This window comes from Schistocerca nitens, chromosome 5 (genome assembly GCF_023898315.1).
Source record: "Schistocerca nitens isolate TAMUIC-IGC-003100 chromosome 5, iqSchNite1.1, whole genome shotgun sequence".
In the NCBI taxonomy this organism is placed as follows: Eukaryota; Metazoa; Arthropoda; class Insecta; order Orthoptera; family Acrididae; genus Schistocerca; species Schistocerca nitens.
Genome location: NC_064618.1, coordinates 733,407,492 through 733,425,826, shown reverse-complemented (window position 1 = coordinate 733,425,826; position 18,335 = coordinate 733,407,492). Strand labels below are relative to the sequence as shown.

At 41.2% G+C, this 18,335-nt stretch overlaps 1 protein-coding gene across 1 annotated transcript in view; it reads right to left on the bottom strand.

Annotated features, from left to right (window-relative positions):
- The window catches only part of LOC126259721 (protein tramtrack, alpha isoform-like), a 332,764-nt gene that overhangs the window by 80,608 nt on the left and 233,821 nt on the right, over window positions 1-18,335 (bottom strand). The window contains exon 7 of the mRNA XM_049956700.1: window positions 5,303-5,526. Within this exon, the coding sequence (XP_049812657.1) occupies window positions 5,303-5,526 (224 nt within the window). The remainder of the gene's footprint in view (window positions 1-5,302; window positions 5,527-18,335) is intronic.

Here is an 18,335-nt window from a genome sequence, read left to right as displayed (position 1 = left end):
CTTAGTAAGCTTCCATTTGGGCATGCAGGTAGATGGGGTAGGAGTCAGCAGATGGAGAGCACACGGGAAATGGTCACTCAAGTAGGCATCAGAAAGAACGGACTACGCAAGATGATGGGCAAGCTGGGCAGTATAAAAGGATAGCTCCAAATGGGAATAGGTGTGTGAGGTGTCAGAAAGGAAAGTGGGTGCTTCAGTGTTAAGGCAGAAGAGGTTCAGTTGGTTAAGAAGGTTAGCCAAGAGGGCACCTCTCTGGCAGGTCCTGGGAGAACCCCAAAGGGGATTGTGCGCATTGAAGTCACCGAGTAGCAAAAAGGGGGGAGGTAGCTGCCCAATAAGCTGAAATAAGTCTGCCCTGGTGACATCGAAGGATAGAGGTACATAAACGATACAGAGGGGAAGGAGAAGCTGAACGGTAACAGCTTGAAGATGGGTAGTCAAGGAGATGGGTTGACTATGAAGGTCATCCCGTATGAGCAGCATGACGCCTCTATGAGAACGGATGCTGACCTCAAGTGGAAAGTCAAAATGAATCGGTAAGTAATGTGGAAGCTCAAAGTGGTCTTGAGGGCACAATTTCGTTTCCTGAAGGGAGAGTACAAGAGGATGTCCGATGCTAGGAGCAGCCATAAATCCTCTTTGTGGGACCGAAGGCCGCAAATGTTCCATTGGAGGACAGTCATGAGGAGGAAGAGACGTAGGGGTGTCAACTCGGTGGCCGCCGAGGGACAGCTGGTGTAGAGTCGCTACTACAGGCACGGAAGCAGGAGGATCCTGCTCCACGGGGTCCACAGAAGCATCGGCGTGCTTGTGCCTTTGGTCTGTGGAGTCCAACACTGAAAAACGGTTGGTGGTGCACACCAGTGAGACAGAAGCCGGCTGGGCTAAGTGACCACATAGGGACAACGTCAAGCAGGATCTTCGAGTCGGTGAAGGAGAAGACCCTTTGTCTTTAGCAAACTTCTTTGAGCCCTTCTGGTTAGAGGAATACTTGGGTGTTGTTTGGCTGGAGGGACAGAGGAAGTCTTCTTGGGAGTACTCCTTCTGTCCTTTCCTGCCTGTTGGTTGTGTAGTGGGTAGCTCCGCCCCTTTAGGTGAGAGTTTAACGGTTTGTTGCTCAGCAGCACGGGGGGGACAGCGATGCTACCTTGACACTGGGCGACTTCACGACCTCGGAGCCAAATTTGAGATCGCATGTCTGTGTGGCTAAGACCTTCATGGAGCGAGGGGTAACAAGAACAGAACTATAGGTGCCAGATGGGAGAAAACAGGGTTTGTGACTAGCCAGTAACTTGCGAGCTACTGGGTAAGGCACTTTTTCCTTTTCCTGAAACTCTTGAACAGCCCGCTCATCTAGATACACGGGACAATCCCAGGAGGAGGTGGCATGGCCACCACTGCAGTTGATACAGCAAGGAGAAGGAGGCGGACATTCGCCCTCTTGTGCATCCCTGCCACAGGTTAAGCATTTGGCTGAGTGTCGACAAGATGTTCGAGTGTGGTTGAAATGATGATACTGGTAGCAACGCATCGGACCCGGAATGTACGCTCAGACTGTGATCATTTCATAGCCTGCTTTAATCTTGGACGTCAGCACCACCCTATCAAAGGTGAGGAAAAGAGTGCGGGTGGGCACCAAGGAGGAATCGACCTTTTTCATTACACGATGGATGGCAATGATACCCTGCCCAGAGAGGTAAGAGTGTGTTTCAGCCTTGGTTCGACCATCAAGCAGCCTGGTGTAAATTACATTATAGGAAGAATTCAAAGTTCTATGTGCCTCGACACGAACAGGGTAGCCATGGAGAAGCGAGGCAGCAAGCAGTTGTGCTTGAGAATGAGAAGCCGTCTCCAAAAGCAAAGTGCCATTCCGTAAATGAGAGCAGGATTTCACATGGCCAGCAATGGCATCAACACCTTTCTGAATAATAAATGGATTGACCATGGCGAAGGACTGACCGTCTTCAGTACATGATACCACAAGGAACTTCAGTGCAGCAGGAAGGGTCTTCGAATCAGTAGCCTCATTACGTTTACATTTCGTCAATGTCGATGGAGAGGATGATTGACTCATCGTGAAGAAATCCCCAACGATTGCCAGCATCTCTGATGGCACGCTCCTTTGAACTGGGGGCCCCCTTCAAAAGGGGTGGCACCCGCCTTAGGTGATTGTTCACACCTCAAGTCACACCTCCCAAACACCTGCTGTAGGGACCAATTGGCAATTTGGGAAGATTACAGCTCAGGCAATCACCCCTCCCTGGGCCTGGCCTGTACCAAGGGGTATGGGCGAACCCTACCTGTGGAACCGGGGCTGCAAATTACACATTTTAAGCGTCAGACATGTGGGCCAGTCTTCAGGAGCGCACAGGGAGGAAGAAGAAAAAAAAGAGGATCCTGAAAACGCTGAAGTAGAGGAACGAGAGGAGAAGGGAAACAAAGAAAGAAAAAGGGAGCCAAATAGAATGTTGAGACTGTTCGCAGGTCAGCGACAGAATGCAGAACATTCCCAATAATACCTCAGACATGTTCTCCAAGGGAGGGGAAAAAGAATAGCAAGAGGATATACATCAGCACGGAAGGGGAAAAAGAGCTGCGAATGCTGGGGCTCCATGGTAGCCAAGTACGAATCCGCCAAAGAGTGGTGAGCCCCCTGGTGAGGCTCTTAATATATGTAAGCATACATAAACTTAAATATTTTTAGATGTCTTGATCGGGCTGTTTCATCTCAAAGTGCTTGTATGCAGATTGCAGCTAAACATACAAAATATAATTTGGAATTAATTTCCTAATTATCAGTATTAGTAGATTAGCAATAGAATCTGTTGTTAGTATACCTCAGAGAAAAAGCCTGCTTTCAATTCTACTTGATCTTCAATTTATAGATTAAATGTTTTAGTAAACCAAATGGATATGCAAATAGAAGCACAAGATGTATCAATATGCATAACAACACACTATCAGTGAGGGTGGCATGGCAGGCAAGCTGCTGATATCATAGGGCAGTCAAGTGGAATTTTGTAGTAAGTCCATCTGGCCAATGGATCGCTGTGCTTTTCATTCCTGCTACTCTCCAACTCTGCCTCTACAAAGTGAACTACAACTGCCACTCCTGTTTACCTGGTCTGGATTGGACTTGTGTCTGCCGTGTTTTCCAATTTATTGTGTAAGAAGCATAATGGGTCTCCTATCTGTACTCAGAAAGCTGGTACAACATTGCCATAAAGGGCTTCTATTTGACGAGCATGTGGTTTCCATCACTGCAATATTTCTTTGGAATTGTGTTTAATACAATAATTGCAATATGCATGCACTACGAATTATTCGTGCTTGGATTTGTATTAATTCCAATCAAGAACTATTACTATTTTGTTTTTGTGGACTAATGGAAAACTTAATCTGTTGTTATATAGTAATAATTTCGTGTTCAATGAATGTTTGTTAGCTCTAGAGTAAAGGGTTACAATACATGCCTTCTTTATTTCTTGATATTTAAGTTACAGAAGAACGTAAAACACTAAAATTGATGAATAACAATAAGGAAAATTTGAATTTGCAATGTGTACCAAGACACGGTAGCTGACTGCTTGCAATCCATTTTAATGCCAGTCCAGCAGTAAGACTTTGGATTAATGATGAATGATGAACAAGACAAAAAAAAGTTCAAAAATAAAATGGTTGTCTTCTGGAGAAAGACTTCCTTCTAAAATTCATGGTCTATGATGGTTCATAATTTTAAAGTCTTCTCTTTTATATTTGTATTTCACATTCATCTTTAATAAACTTATCCTTAAACATTATCCCAACCAAAAGGTTTAGCACTGCTGTCTACTATGTGCCACTGCGACTTATTTTTTAACAGCAGTTTGGAGTCCAAAAGATTTAAGGATTTTTTTTAATGAGGCTATTTGTTTCTTCACACTTAATATTTAATATGTGTGTGTTCTGACAGTAAAAATATGTGATACATTACTCCAATAATGTCCTTTGAAAGACCACCATGGACATTACAGCAACATGAATGGTGGTGTTTAGTTCAACACAATACATGAATACTTCATACTTAAGTTCCCCTGTGATGTATTGAAACAAGGTGGAGCCTATCTCATCATGCAGTTTCCTTGCTAACAAGTTTTCATGCCACTGAAGCATCACAGTTTTTAAAAATGAGAGCATAAAGCCATGACTACTTTTTGTAGAAAGTCACTTGATTCTGGACAACAGGCATTTGCAGACATTAACTGAAATCAAGATGTCACTGTCTTTCTTGATGCATTACTTTCCATCAACTGCTTATCAACCATGTTTGTAAGTTTGTGATGGTTGGAAAGTTTTTTTTTTCTTTGTTGGATGACAGTTTAATTTGTAATGGTATTTTGTTGCAAGTGCCTATGTATCAATTTTAAGTTCACTGGTAGTCAGTTTCATCTTATGAAATTTACAACAGAACTGTCTATAAGAGAAAGTGTGGTATAATTATCAGATTCTTTACACTTATTTCAATACTGATATCTTATTTGGAAAATAATAATTTATTTCTACAATTTATGCTGGAATGGTGGTTTTCATATTCAGGGGCTTTAAGTGCCGACTTACACGCAATCTCCTATTGTTTTGGTGTTTCATTGCCTTTTGAGTGAGACATTCTGCAGAATTGTCTGGCCATTCATAATTTTTAACTGTTTCCACTGTGTATTTCTTTACAAGACTAATTAAAGAAAACCACAGTGACCCTCTAGCTAATTGACTCTCATTCCTTCCGAGCACCTGTCAGTCTTCCATGAACAACATGTATTTTCACTACAATTTTCCTCTATTCTTACTCAGGCACTGTAGTCACAGAAAACAGTACGGTCGGTATTACCATAGGTACACCTACTAAAAGTGTGTCATTGCTACACTGTCCCTTTAGCTCTTCTACAGTGACATTTCAAGTATTGGATAGATGGTCATAGTTCAGTGATGACAGACGGTATGTGCATGTGTAATAATGATTACTCTCTCATAACATTTCTTTTTCTCTAAGGTTTAGGGTGTCATAAGTAAAACATACACAGCAAATTTTTCATCAGATGATAATATCTATTAATGTGTTGAAATAATTCTTTAAAGATTCTGAAACAGTTAAATTTGCAACTTAACTAATTCATCTACTTGCAGCTTGCCTCAATCTCTTCCTGATATTTTTTTAACTTTTCTCTGAGCTGCTGGATGTATGCATACAGTAAAGTGAATTCTTTTAAGGAGATACGTAAAAATTAGAACTTGACATAAGACATAAACATTGCGGCTGTACACTGACCGCAAGAAGCAGCTGCTGTGGCGGTGAATGCTGAGGCTGAACAGTGGTGGTTGGTGTCACAACTGTGGTTTGCATCTCTGTTACTTGGGGTGAAGGGCTGGGCACGGTTGGTGATAAAGCTGCAGGAGCAGTAAGCTCAACTTCCTCCTGACCTGCATCACCCTCTTTCTTGACACGCGGCTGTCGCACCAACCACCTATTACGTTTTGCTGATGGTGGTTTTCCTGAAAAGGTGATGCCCACTTAGTGTAATGATCAGACACATTCATTATTTTATCTATTTAGATATTTCTAGTGAACAATTTTTGTTGCTTTGTCCACACCTACATACAATATACACATTTACCTGGTAGACGAAAAATTAGGATATTGCTATTGAACTTGATTTGTGTTGTTAATAGATATTTCCAAAACTTGTAAAAAATAGATTACATGGTAATGTAATAATAAGTTATGTCATCTTCTGTACTTCTAGTACTGAAATGGCACCTACTGTTTATATGATTCTACTGGTTATATGATTCTAATAATTTTCTGCAGTAATGTGAACAGTCACTGAAATATTAATATACACAAAACTTCAAACACACAAAAGATTATACACAATCCATGGATAAAAAACTAAGCTCACTAGAAGGAAAGGACATCAAGGCATGACTCTTGAAATAGACGAGCCTGAGAGTACCTTTTCTGTCTTTTGGAATGCACAGAAAAATTAACTGAGAAAAAGATTATAAGACAGTGGATACGAATAAACTCATACTTCCAGATTAAGGCACAAATCAATGTACAAGAGTAGATTTTGATGGGCTCCTCATTCAGTCACAGAATACTAGCTTCTAGATGACTGGTAAAGTCTGAGTGTAAAACGAGATATATTATACAACAATAACTTAATCACACTATGTGAGAGCTCATGAGATGTATAAATGTTAGAATAAACATCTATGAACTTACAAATTGCACCAACAGAAATCAAATGAATACAAGAAAACAAGCGAAATATAATACAGATAAGTCACTGGTGCAAATGAAAATTGAATAACAGGAAGTTTGAACAAAGATGCTGAGATACTGAGTCACAGGTAGGCATGACAAAAAGACTGTCAAACAAGTCAGCTTCACACACACACACACACACACACACACACACACACACACACACACACACACACACACACACACGACCACAGCCTCTAGCTGTGGAGGTCAGACTCTGAGTCGTGTGTGTGTGTGTGTGTGTGTGTGTGTGTGTGTGTGTGTGTGTGTTGTTTAATTCTGATGAAGGCCTGTTTGGCCAAAAGTTCACTTGTTTGAAAGTCTTTTTGTTGTACCTATCTGAGACTCAGCATCTCAGCTATATGGTTAGTAGCAACTATCCTTTTCATAATATTGTCTTTATTCCATCCTGGATTTTCCATTATAGGAACAGAAGTGTATTACAGTAAATATATATCAATACTTAAAAAATGCAGATCTTTACAAAAGGACAAAGAACACTTTTGGCACACCAAAACAATAAAGCAATCTTCACTCCAAAGGACACTGGATGATTAAATTATATTACACACTGAATTTCAAATTTTTAAATATAATCACTGGAACATTAAAATGTATCTATTTCCCAGAAAAACAGCCTTCTGAAGAAACATAGTAAAATTACTTGAAACATAGTAAGAAATGAGACAGGAAAAGACAGTAAGTAAAATAAGAAAATTTCCTTAAATGCAAATAACAAAGAGATCACATACTGCAAACACTTTATTAACATACTGATGCATTTTGTGTGCCAAATGAAAATACAGTATTAGCAAAACAAAAATAATATTAAGTGAGAGAACTTCTCATTTTATGAGCAATTCTTTTTCATTACATTCATGATAGCTTATGCTCAGCCACATTTGCCGTACTCCAAAGCCCTTAGGTGATTATTTTATAGTAATTCCTCTTTCAGAAGCCAAAGTGAGAAATGGATATTGAAAGACAATGGGAAAGTTGTTCATGAAAGAAAGAAAAAGAAGGCAACTGGACTACATGACAGAATACAGTTGGAATATAAAGTGACTGACATATGTTTTTTTATGGTAGATATATTTCAAATATTGCTGAGAAAGAAATGGAATTCGAAGACATACAATCAATCACACATTATTCTCCCAAAAAATAGAGATTCAAAAATCTGCAGCAGTGGTAAATATATAGCCTGCATTTAAATAATTTTGACTACTATGCATTTCTATTAATATACATTCAAACAAGTACTAACACTTTTAAAATCTACATTATCTTCACATGTATGAAGCTAGTAACACATGTTCTACTTTCTGACAGGTTAGGACTGTTTTAATTCTGTCAGTGCTTCTTGAGTACTTTCTGAATTTCACTCAAAATTTCTGGACTAGCACTCTAAGTTCAAGGTAGGTCGTATGTTATACCTGGTTAGCTCCAATAGTAATAGAATTCCCATAAAAAGGCAATGATTTAGGTTTATGTTTCAGGCTGGCACACAATTTTAACCTGACATGTTCAATAACAGTGCACACTCCACCATGTGCGAATGACACTTTTTGGAACCAGTTCAGGCGCTGCAACTAAACCCTTTCACTGCTACATCCTCCTTTCCAGGACTGCTTGTCCAGCAAGGTGAGCATGGGAAGTTCAGTGGAATTTGGGATGTGTGAGAGGTATTGAAAGAAGTGTGGAAGTGGATCATGGATTGAGCCTGGACAGATCAGTCAATGACAGTATTTCTTGCAAAAGACAAGGCTCTTGATTTATGTCCTGGTAGCTATTATTGTGGTCTTCAGTCTGAAGCAGCTCTCTGTGGGTTGATGCAGCTCTCTGTGGTACTCTATTCTGTGCAAGGCTCTTCATCTGCAAAAGACTACAGCAAACTACATCCATTGGAATCTGCTTACCGTATTCATCTCTTGGTCTCCCTCTGCAATTTTTGCCCCTCCTACTTTCTTCCAATACTGAACTGGTGATAATTTGCTCCTCTAGACCCAACTGCTTATCACCCAAATTTCACTTCTATTCATGGGTACATTCCAGACAAATACATCCAGCAAGGACTTCCTAGCACTAAAATTGATCCTAGATTTCAACAAATTTCTCTTCTTCAGAAACACTTTTCTTGCCATTGCCATTTTACACTTTATATCCTCACTGCTTGGGCAATCATCAATTATTTTACTGCCTAAATGGCAAAACTCATCTACTACTTTTAGTTTCTCATTTCCTAATATAATTCACTCACCATCAATTGATTTATTTTGACTACATTCCATTACCCTCATTTTGCTTTTGCCGATGTTCATCTTGTATCCTCCTTTCAGGACACTACCCATTACATTCAGTAGCTAATCCAAGTCTTTGCTAACTGTGACATCCTCCTTTCAGGACACTGCTCATTACATTCAGTAGCTAATCCAAGTCTTTGCTAATCTCAAGATTTTTATTTCTTCTCCCTCACCTTTAATTTCTTCTTCAATTTTTGTTTCCTTTACTGCTTGCTCAATGTACGGTCTGAATAACACTACGGACAGGGTACAAGTCGGTCTCACTCCCTTCTAAACCATTGGTTCCCTTTCATGTCCTTCAACTCTCATAACTGTAGTGTTATTTTTGTACAGGTTAGAACCTTTCGATCCCTGTATTTTACCCCTGCTCCATTCATAATTTCAGAGAGTGTATTCCAGCCATTGTTGTCAAAAGCATTCTCTATGTCTACAAGTGCTATAAATGTAGATTTGCCTTTCTTTAACCTGAGTTGTAGGGTCAGTATTGCCTTGCATGTTCCTACATTTTTCCAGACTCCCATTCTTCCGTAAATAATTCTTGTCAGTATTCTGCAATCATGACTTATTAAACTGATAGTTAAGTAATATTCACACCTGACAGCACCTACTTTCTTTGAAATGGAAATAATTACATTTTTCTTGAAGTCAGAAGGTACTTCTTGCCTCCTACATCTTGCATGCCAGGTGAAAATGTTTTGTCGCATCTGGCTCTCCCAAGGACATCAGTAGTCCTAAGGGAGTGTCATCCACTCCAGGGATCTCATTTCGACTTTGGTCTTTCAGTGTTCTGTCAAGTTTTTCTCGGAGCATCATGTCTTTCATCTCATCTACTTCCTCTTCCCTGTCTATAATATCGCCTTCAATTTCATTTTACTTGTATGGCCCCTCTATATATCCCTTCCATCTTTCAGCTTTCCCTTCTTTGCTTAGGCCTGGTTTTCCCTCTGAGCTCTTGATATTCGTACAACTGCTTCTCTCTATTCCAATGACTTCTTTAATTTTCCTGTAGACAGTATTTATCTTTCACCTAGTTATACATACTTCTAAAGACATGCATGTGTCCTCTAGCCATTTCTGCTTAGCCACTTTGGACTTCATGTCAATCTCATATTTTAGACATATGTATTTCCTTTCACCTGCTTCATTTTGATATTTACTCTGTCAGGAAGATTGGAACTATGGTCTCCAATTCAACTCCATCTGACATCCATTCTCATACAGAATATATATAACCTACAGCCTGATGAGTGTGACCCAATTTCCACTTCACACTAGGCTGACCAGACATCCAAGTTTTGTCAGGACAGTTCTGGTTTTCAAATAAATGTGTGCAATAACAGTTCTTATTTATTTAAATATTTATGAAAAACATATTTTTTGTAGTAGAATGTACAGAAATACATATTATCGGAAGACCCACTATGGGACTACAGCATTTGGTTTAACTCATCTTATGCCTAAAGAAAGAGTAAGAGATATGTTGAAAAGAAAAGCTTGTATTATCTAACACCCCCCCCCCCCCCAAACTTGTCAACCTTCCATTTATGGCCCTCAGTGCAAGTAAAACCAAACCAAGGAAGGTGTAAAGGAGCATCACTTACACCGTTTCTCCTAATGGAACTGCAGTAATATGAACGTTAATTTTGTGAGAATGTGAGCGATGTGGAATGTGTTAGCAGTGCTTATTGAATACTGTTTGGTATGTATGCAAGCTTGCCAAAACAGTCTGCAGGCAAATGAAATCTTACATTTTAGTATGAAATGTATCATTTGTATCTGATTACTGATTATTAAAATTACACAGTTTTTAGGATTAACAAATTGTACCTAAGCACCTAGTAAGTGTAAACATTGCAGAAAATATATCTAAGCTATTACAATAAAAAGTATGAATCATTCCTTTTTATTTCTGAAGAAAATAACTTTATTAGTGTATAATGTAGCAACATGTTCCATTCCAGTTCACAAAATGTAGATATATTTTACTATGAGTTTTTCTGCTGCAGCATTGTCAGAGGCCTGTTATCGATTCCAAAATATCATGACAACTGACAAGAAAGGTAATCAGAAGAGTGGTTGGTTGGTTTGGGGAAGGAGACCAGACAGCGTGGTCATCGGTCTCATCGGATTAGGGAAGGATGGGGAAGGAAGTCGGCCGTGCCCTTTCAGAGGAACCATCCCGGCATTTGCCTGGAGTGATTTAGGGAAATCACGGAAAACCTAAATCAGGATGGCCGGACGCGGGATTGAACCGTCGTCCTCCCGAATGCGAGTCCAGTGTCTAACCACTGCGCCACCTCGCTCGGTTAATCAGAAGAGTGATAAGAAGTTATGTATAAAGTATAAACACAAGTGTATAAGTTTTTTCACTTTACAGTATGGTCAGTCCATCCAAATAGAAGTATATACTTCTGGCTCCAAACATCTGAGAGACTGATCAATGTCAGTCCACAAGAGTCCGAGTTACCCATTAAAATATTCACTAATATCCACCTTGATGCATCCGCTGCAGCAAGCTCTCTAATTCAGTGATGTGACAATAAAAGACAATCTGTAAGATAAAGATGTGGTTACAGATCAGGCAAAATAACAGTTTGCTCTCATGAATGTTTTATAGGTGAGCTGGGTTCAAATTTCAAATGGCGTTTGGCTTTAGAATCTTCTACATGTGTCTTTTCAAATGCTTCAAACATGTTCTTTCATTTTGCATCTCCACTTACAATTCTGTGAAGCAAACAGCTATCAGTTGTTGTCCAAATAGATATTGCAGGACGTTAGGTTTAGTTTTAATGCATCATAGTGGTGCAGGTACTGACCACCAAGCTTAGAATTGCCACTCTGAAGTTCGGAATAAAATACAAATTTAGTTACTCTATGGATACTACCCTGCACTGTGTCCACACCATGCCATTTACCATAAAGAATTCTGTGCCATGCATATTACATTTTTGCAGAACTTCAGCATGTAGCATTTTACTTTGCCTTTCAGTTTCAGTACTGTCCAGACAGATGTCATGTACACTGAAGTGCCAAAGAAACTGGTATAGGCATGCGTATTCAAATACAGAGATATGTAACCAGGCAGAATAAGGCGCTGTAGTCAGTAATGCCTATGTGAGACGAAAAGTGCCTGGCACAGTTGTAAATCAGTTACTGCAGGTACAATGGCAGGTTATCAAGATTTATGTCAGTTTGAGTGTCGTGGTACAGTCAGCGCACAAGCAATGGGACACAAAATCTCTGAGGTAGCGATGAAGTGGGGATTTTCCCATATGACCACTTCGCGAGTGTATCGTGAATATCAGGAATCCTGTAAAACATCAAATCTCTAACATTGCTGAGTTTGGAAAAAGATCCTGCAAGAACGGAACCAACAACGACTGAAGAGAATTGTTCAACATAACAGAAGTGCAACTCTTCCGCAAATTGCTGCAGATTTAAATGCTTGGCCATCAGCAAGTGTCAGCATGTGAACCATTCAACAAAACATCATCAATATGGGCTTTCAGAGCTGAAGTCCCACTCGTGTACCCTTGAGGGCTGCACAACACAAAGTTTTATGTCTCACCTGGGCCCGTCAATACTAATATTGGACTGTTGATGACTGGAAATATGTTGCCTGGTCTGATGAGTCTTGTTTCATATTGTATTGAGTGAATGAGTGTGTATGGGTATGGAGACAACCTCACGAATTCACAGACCCTGCATGTCAACAGGGGACCGTTCAAGCTAGTGGAGGCGCTGTAATGGTGTGGAGCATGTGCAGTTGGAGTGATATGGGGCCCCTGAGACATCTAGACACGGCTTTACAGGTGACACATACATAAGCATCCTGTCTGATCACCTGCATCCATTCATGTCCATTGTGCATTGTGCATTCTGATGGATTTGGGCAATTCCAGCAGGACAACACGACACCCAACAAGTCCATAATTGCTACAGAGTGACTCCAGGAACACTCTTCTGAGGTGAAACACTTCTGTTGGCCACAACTCTCCGGACACGAACATTACTGAGCATATCTGGTATTCCTTGCAATTTAGTATTCAGAAGAGATCTCCATCCCCTTGTACTCTTACGGATTTATGGACAGCCCTGCAGGATTCATAGTGTCAGTTCCCTCCAGCATGACTTCAGACATTTGTTGAGTCCACGCCACATCATGCTGCGGCACTTCTGCGTGATCAAAGGGGCCCTACTCAATATTAGGTAGGTGTACCAGTTTCATTGGCTCTTCAGGGTATATGCTGTCATAATGCTTAAATGTATCTTTATAAAGGTGCCAATTCACAGAGGAAAACAATAAAAAGGACAAGATCATCACCTGGTACATGTCTAGTTTGGTATTCAGATATAAATCATGGGATGTCCGTACCTCCGGGTTTAATTTATTGAAGGCAGCATATGCCTTGGCAATAAAGGTAGTTATTTCAGTTTGAAGTCTGATGTCACTCCAAATTATATTAAAAATCAGGACTGTGGTCTAGAGGTACATAGCACCTTTGGCTAAATCAAAGAGGCCTGGTTAACAGACTCGATTCCAGCCACTATATGTATATATATGAATGTATGTAAGTGCTGTGCATGTATAAAATTATTTACCATATTTCTTCCTAAAAACCTGGATCAATTTTGACCAAACTTGGTAAACATAACACTTACTGTCCAGAAAGAAGTAGTGTGAGATTAAGAACCACCTAGCTCCAACTGGGGGAAAGAGGGGGGAGGGGGACGTGACATATGAGGTGCACAGAGAGAGCCAAGAGAAAGAGATGGACAGAGAGAGTGAGAGGGGGAAGTGGATGAAATGGACAGAGAGAGAGAGAGGAGATGGAGTAGGATGTGGATATAGAGAGAGGTGGCAGAGGAGACAGATAGAGGAGAAGAGGAGAAAAAGAGGGGTAGAAGTGGATGGACTGAAAGAGAGGTTGGAAGTAATGGATGGACAGGAGGAAAAGGGGGGTGGGTGGACAGAAAAAGGGGGGTGGATGGACAGGAAGAAGGGGGTGGATGGACAGGAAGAAGGGGGGTGGATGGACAGGAAGAGGGGGGGAGTGGATGGACAGGAAGAGGGGGGGAGTGGATGGACAGGAAGGGGGGGTGGATGGACAGGAAGAGGGGGGGCAGTGGATGGACAGAGAGGGGGAGGATGAGTGGATGACAGAGAGAGGGAGAATGAAGGGATGGACAGGGGGAAGAGGTAGAGGAGATGTACACGTATATAAACAAAGAGGGGGAAGGAGAAGATGGAAGGGGAGAGATGGGGATGGAAAGGGAGAGGGGATAAGAATTGAGCAGAGAGAGGGGGGGGGGAGAGAAGATGGTCAAAGAGGGCGAGGAGGAGCAGATGGTCAAAGAGGGCGAGGAGGAGCAGATGGTCAGAGAGGGTGAGAAGGAGGAGGTGGTAAGAGAGAGGGGGGAGGAGGAGATGATCAGAGAGAAGAAGCAGGATGAGATTGTCAGAGAGAGGAAGCAGGAGGAGATGGACAGAGAGAGGGAGGTGTGGCAGGAAGCAGGAGGAGATGGACAAGCAGGGCCTGGGCCACAGGGATTTTGCCACCCCATGTGTAGTATTCAAGCCCCATTCCCCTCCACCGGCCATTTCCTCTTTGCATTTTCAAACAAACATTTTTCATAATGTAATCCACTCATGACGTCTTATTTTCATATCTCAAATTTACTCATATTCATATTTACAGTACTGGCAGCTCTTACGCACACAAACAGCACTTATACAAGGGGCTGGAGATGTTCCGCAGTGTACCTGCCAAACAAGCTTCTCCCTGATAACAAAAATGTGAATGACCAGCAACATCAGATAGACCTAGGAAGACAAATGAAGAACACCTACACAAATGGTCCTGTTACTGTCCCATTTGCCCACAAAGAGGTAGCATGAGCAATAAAACAATTAAAGAATTAGAAGACTCCCAGTCCAGATGACACACACTCAGAAACACTAGAAAATACTGTTGCACAAGTCACCCCCTTTCTAATAGTGTTACTGAATGAAGCACTGCTGCAAGGCAGGGTCCTTGCTATGTGGAAAATAGCGAACATAGTAATAATAAAAAAAATCAGAGGATGAGGACCCAACAGACCCAAAGATTTACAGGCCCGTCTGCCTCTTGAACACATTGGCTAAGGTGCAGGAGAGGCTCCTGTATAATCGACTACAGTCACCCAGGGCACTCTTTCACCTTAGTACACATCAGTATGGTTTTAGATCAAGAAGCTCAATAGATGATGTAGTTAAGTGCACGCTGGAAATAATACAGGACATACAAGAAAAATACGCAGTAGCAATAGCAATCGATTTAGCAGGTGCCTTCAGCAATTTCTGGTGACATGCGTTGTTTGCATGGCTATGAGAGAGGCAGACAATTAACAGTCTTATACAACAGCTTACACAAGTACTGCAAAGATAGGGTTGTGCAATAGCAAGAACGAACACAAAGTTATCAAGAAAATAACAAAAGGATGTCCACAAGGCTCAATCTGTGTACCAATTTTCTGGGATATTGCCACAGAACCACTCCTACACAAGATGATAGGGTGAAGGGAATACCAGTTTATGCTGATGACTTGTTAGTAGTAGTAACTGCCAACTCAAGAATGCAATGCAAAAGAAAGGCTACACAACTCCTTATAAAAATAAGTGACTGGTGCAGCCATAAGAAGCTCACAATTGTAGATAGCTATGGGTACACCTTGACGAACGACTGACATTCAACGAGAACATAGGGCTTACAGCTGAAAAAGCGACAAGACTAGTGCACAAACTTGTCACACTAAACTCAACTCGCTACAATCATTATAGACACTGTGAATGTATCATACAGCCCTCTTTGAACCTATAATGTGTTTTGCAGGAAGTGCCTGGGCACAGTGACTATCGCACAGTGACTATCACTCATGACCCAAAAAACCGTCGAGAGACAGGGACAAAGAGGTGTATTGCTCAGAATGGCAGGAACATTTGGCATTGTACTTGCAACATATGCTATTGACATAACCATCAGACACAGAGCAGCCGCATACTGGCTCAAAAGGGGACGACTGGGTAAGGTATATGAGATAAAAGGGAAGCATATTAAATAAAAACATTAGTTAAATATATGCCATTTTGACTTAGATATAAATGATTTATTTGTTGAAAAAAGTGTATAAATCACCAGCGCCTCTTTAGTGTGCTACAGTCGAATATCGAGAAAGTGTCCTTTCCAAAATGCTGCAACCATGATTTATGGCATTTACATTTATTGTGGGCGAAAAGTAATTAAGTCATTGGAATGCAAAAAGTGTTAAATACAAGGAAAATGGATAAATAGCTTTTGCAATGTATTTCGTGTGTGTTTTTCTATTTAAGAGGTTTACTCTCACATTTTGTAACTAAGTGTAAATTCAGGCAGTCTGTAGCACAGTAGCTGCTTGTCCACTCTTTTAGTAAGCCAGTAAGTCAGGCCCTCAGCTGTCACCTGTTCACATCTACCAAGTGGCAAGTTACATATATGGATACAGCAGTATACTGCACACCCTTCTGCACAAGAGTTAAGAAAATCTGATCCAAATGCAGGTTTGATATCTGTCGAGTATTAACTGAGTGAAAGATTAAAGTAAAGTTTGTAAGTGTAGTCATCTATTGCTGGGTAGGGGAACTATCAAAATTGACATTGGTTCACCCCTAAGTGATATTTAGGGGGGAGACCAATGTCAATTTTGATAGTTCCCTTACCCAGCAACCGATGGCAACACTTATCTCTATGCTTTTACATTTGAGAGTTAGCCTGTTTTTCCTGATATGTCTTCAGTTCATTCCTTCAACTTCTATCATTATCACAGACAAACTTGGTACACATATCACTTGCTATCTGGAAAGAAGCATCATGGAGGTAAGAACCACCAACACTCAACGAAGGGGGGAGTGAAAAAGAAGCATAGTGCACTGAGCATAAATATCCAGACTATACTCATCCAGTGTTTGAGAACAGAACACTTAGAGACTGGCAACAAATTTTATACATAATTTGAAACAAATTAAGAAACTTTTTACCGCTGACATCCCCCACAAAATGGTGAAAGGAAAAAGGTTTGTCGCTTAGTATATTTTTGCCATTCATGCAATAAAACTGTCATGGCAAGCATGATGTTTTCATTTGTTATTTCTTTACTGCTAACTCTATTTACAACACATTTGCAGATAGTATCCTCATATACCTGTGAATGTACCAGCAAAAACTGAGATGCATGGAAAACTGTGTGTTCTTAAAATGGTTTGCAAAGTACCCAGATTCTATTCATCCACTTAGCACAGATTCTAACAAATTTTAAAAATAATTTCAAACCTTTTCTCAACTTTTTCTTGCTTACATGGTTAACATCAAATATCAATGCGTTAACTCATTTGTAAAGTCATAATAAGTTTGAAGCAGTTTTGTACAGAGTTCAATACTTTTAAGCGTCCGCGATTTACTAGTTAGTTACTATCTAGAAAGAAGCACTTTGGAGTTAAGAGCCACATACATCCCAAAGCATTGGGAATAAAACTGAGGTGGCACTGAACCATAACTGAGGAGCACTGAAGCTATTTCAACCAAATAAACATATATGTGTGCAATGCAGTCACATACACAGACGTTAAGCCCCTGTGTGGCTTTCAACCAAACTTGGTACACATATTACTCACTACATGAGAAGAAATACTGTGGGGGCAAATCACCAACCCCATTAGAGTGGGTGTGGAGGTTATGGACAGAGGAGGAGGTGGACAGACAGAGGGGGAATGAGAAGATGCACAGACAGATGGGGGGGGGGGGGGAAGAGATGGACAGAGAGGGTGGATGAGGTGGACGAGATAAGGGGAGGAGGACGAAATGGACTACAGCAGAGGGGGAGGAGGAATTGACCGAGAGAGGCTGGGGGGGGGGGCAGAAAATGGGCAGAGAGAGGGGGATGGATACAGAGAGGGGGAAGGAGGAGGTGGTTAGAGAGAGGGGGAAGGAGGAGGTGGTTAGAGAGAGGAGGAGGTGTACAGGAGGTGTATAGGCTGCTCCTAGCCCTGAAGCTGCCAGTGTTTGAGTGGGTGCCGTATGACTGGGGTTCCTCCCACACTGTCATCAACCAACTACTGGACAGAGAGAGGGGAAGGAGTAGTTGGACTTACAGAAGATTGGAATAAATAAATATTTTGGTAATGTTGGGTTTCTCAGCTAGTTTTGAACAAAAAATAATCAGCAATGGCGGTTGTAGATATCCTCTATAAGGAGTTACCCCGGTTCTGCCAATGATCCTTTCAAAGAGAGCAAAGGAGTGGATAGAGGTTCTGGGCATACTCTCTCCCTTGGTCTGGGAAACTGTCTCTAAAGGTGAAATAATCAGAAATGATTAATGTGCTGCACCAATACCTTTCCTAGCAAACCAGACAACTCGAGGCCAGAGGGGCCAGTTGGCTGCCCGTGAAATTCTGCTGTCGGAGCCGCAATAATACCTGAGGCAGCACAATTTGAGGCACCAGCCCACTGTAGTGGCATGTGAGGTTACCTCGCGCCAGCCTGACACTGTGTCACCTCGGCCACTACATGACCCGAAGGGCGGCTCAGTCACAACAAGTTGGGCAAAATTTTCCACAAGCACTCACCCCTCCTAATCAAGCAGTATGTCTTCGACTGCTGACTATACCAAGAACTACTCCACACCAGCTGTCAGCCCGAGTGGATCACTCAGCCTCATCT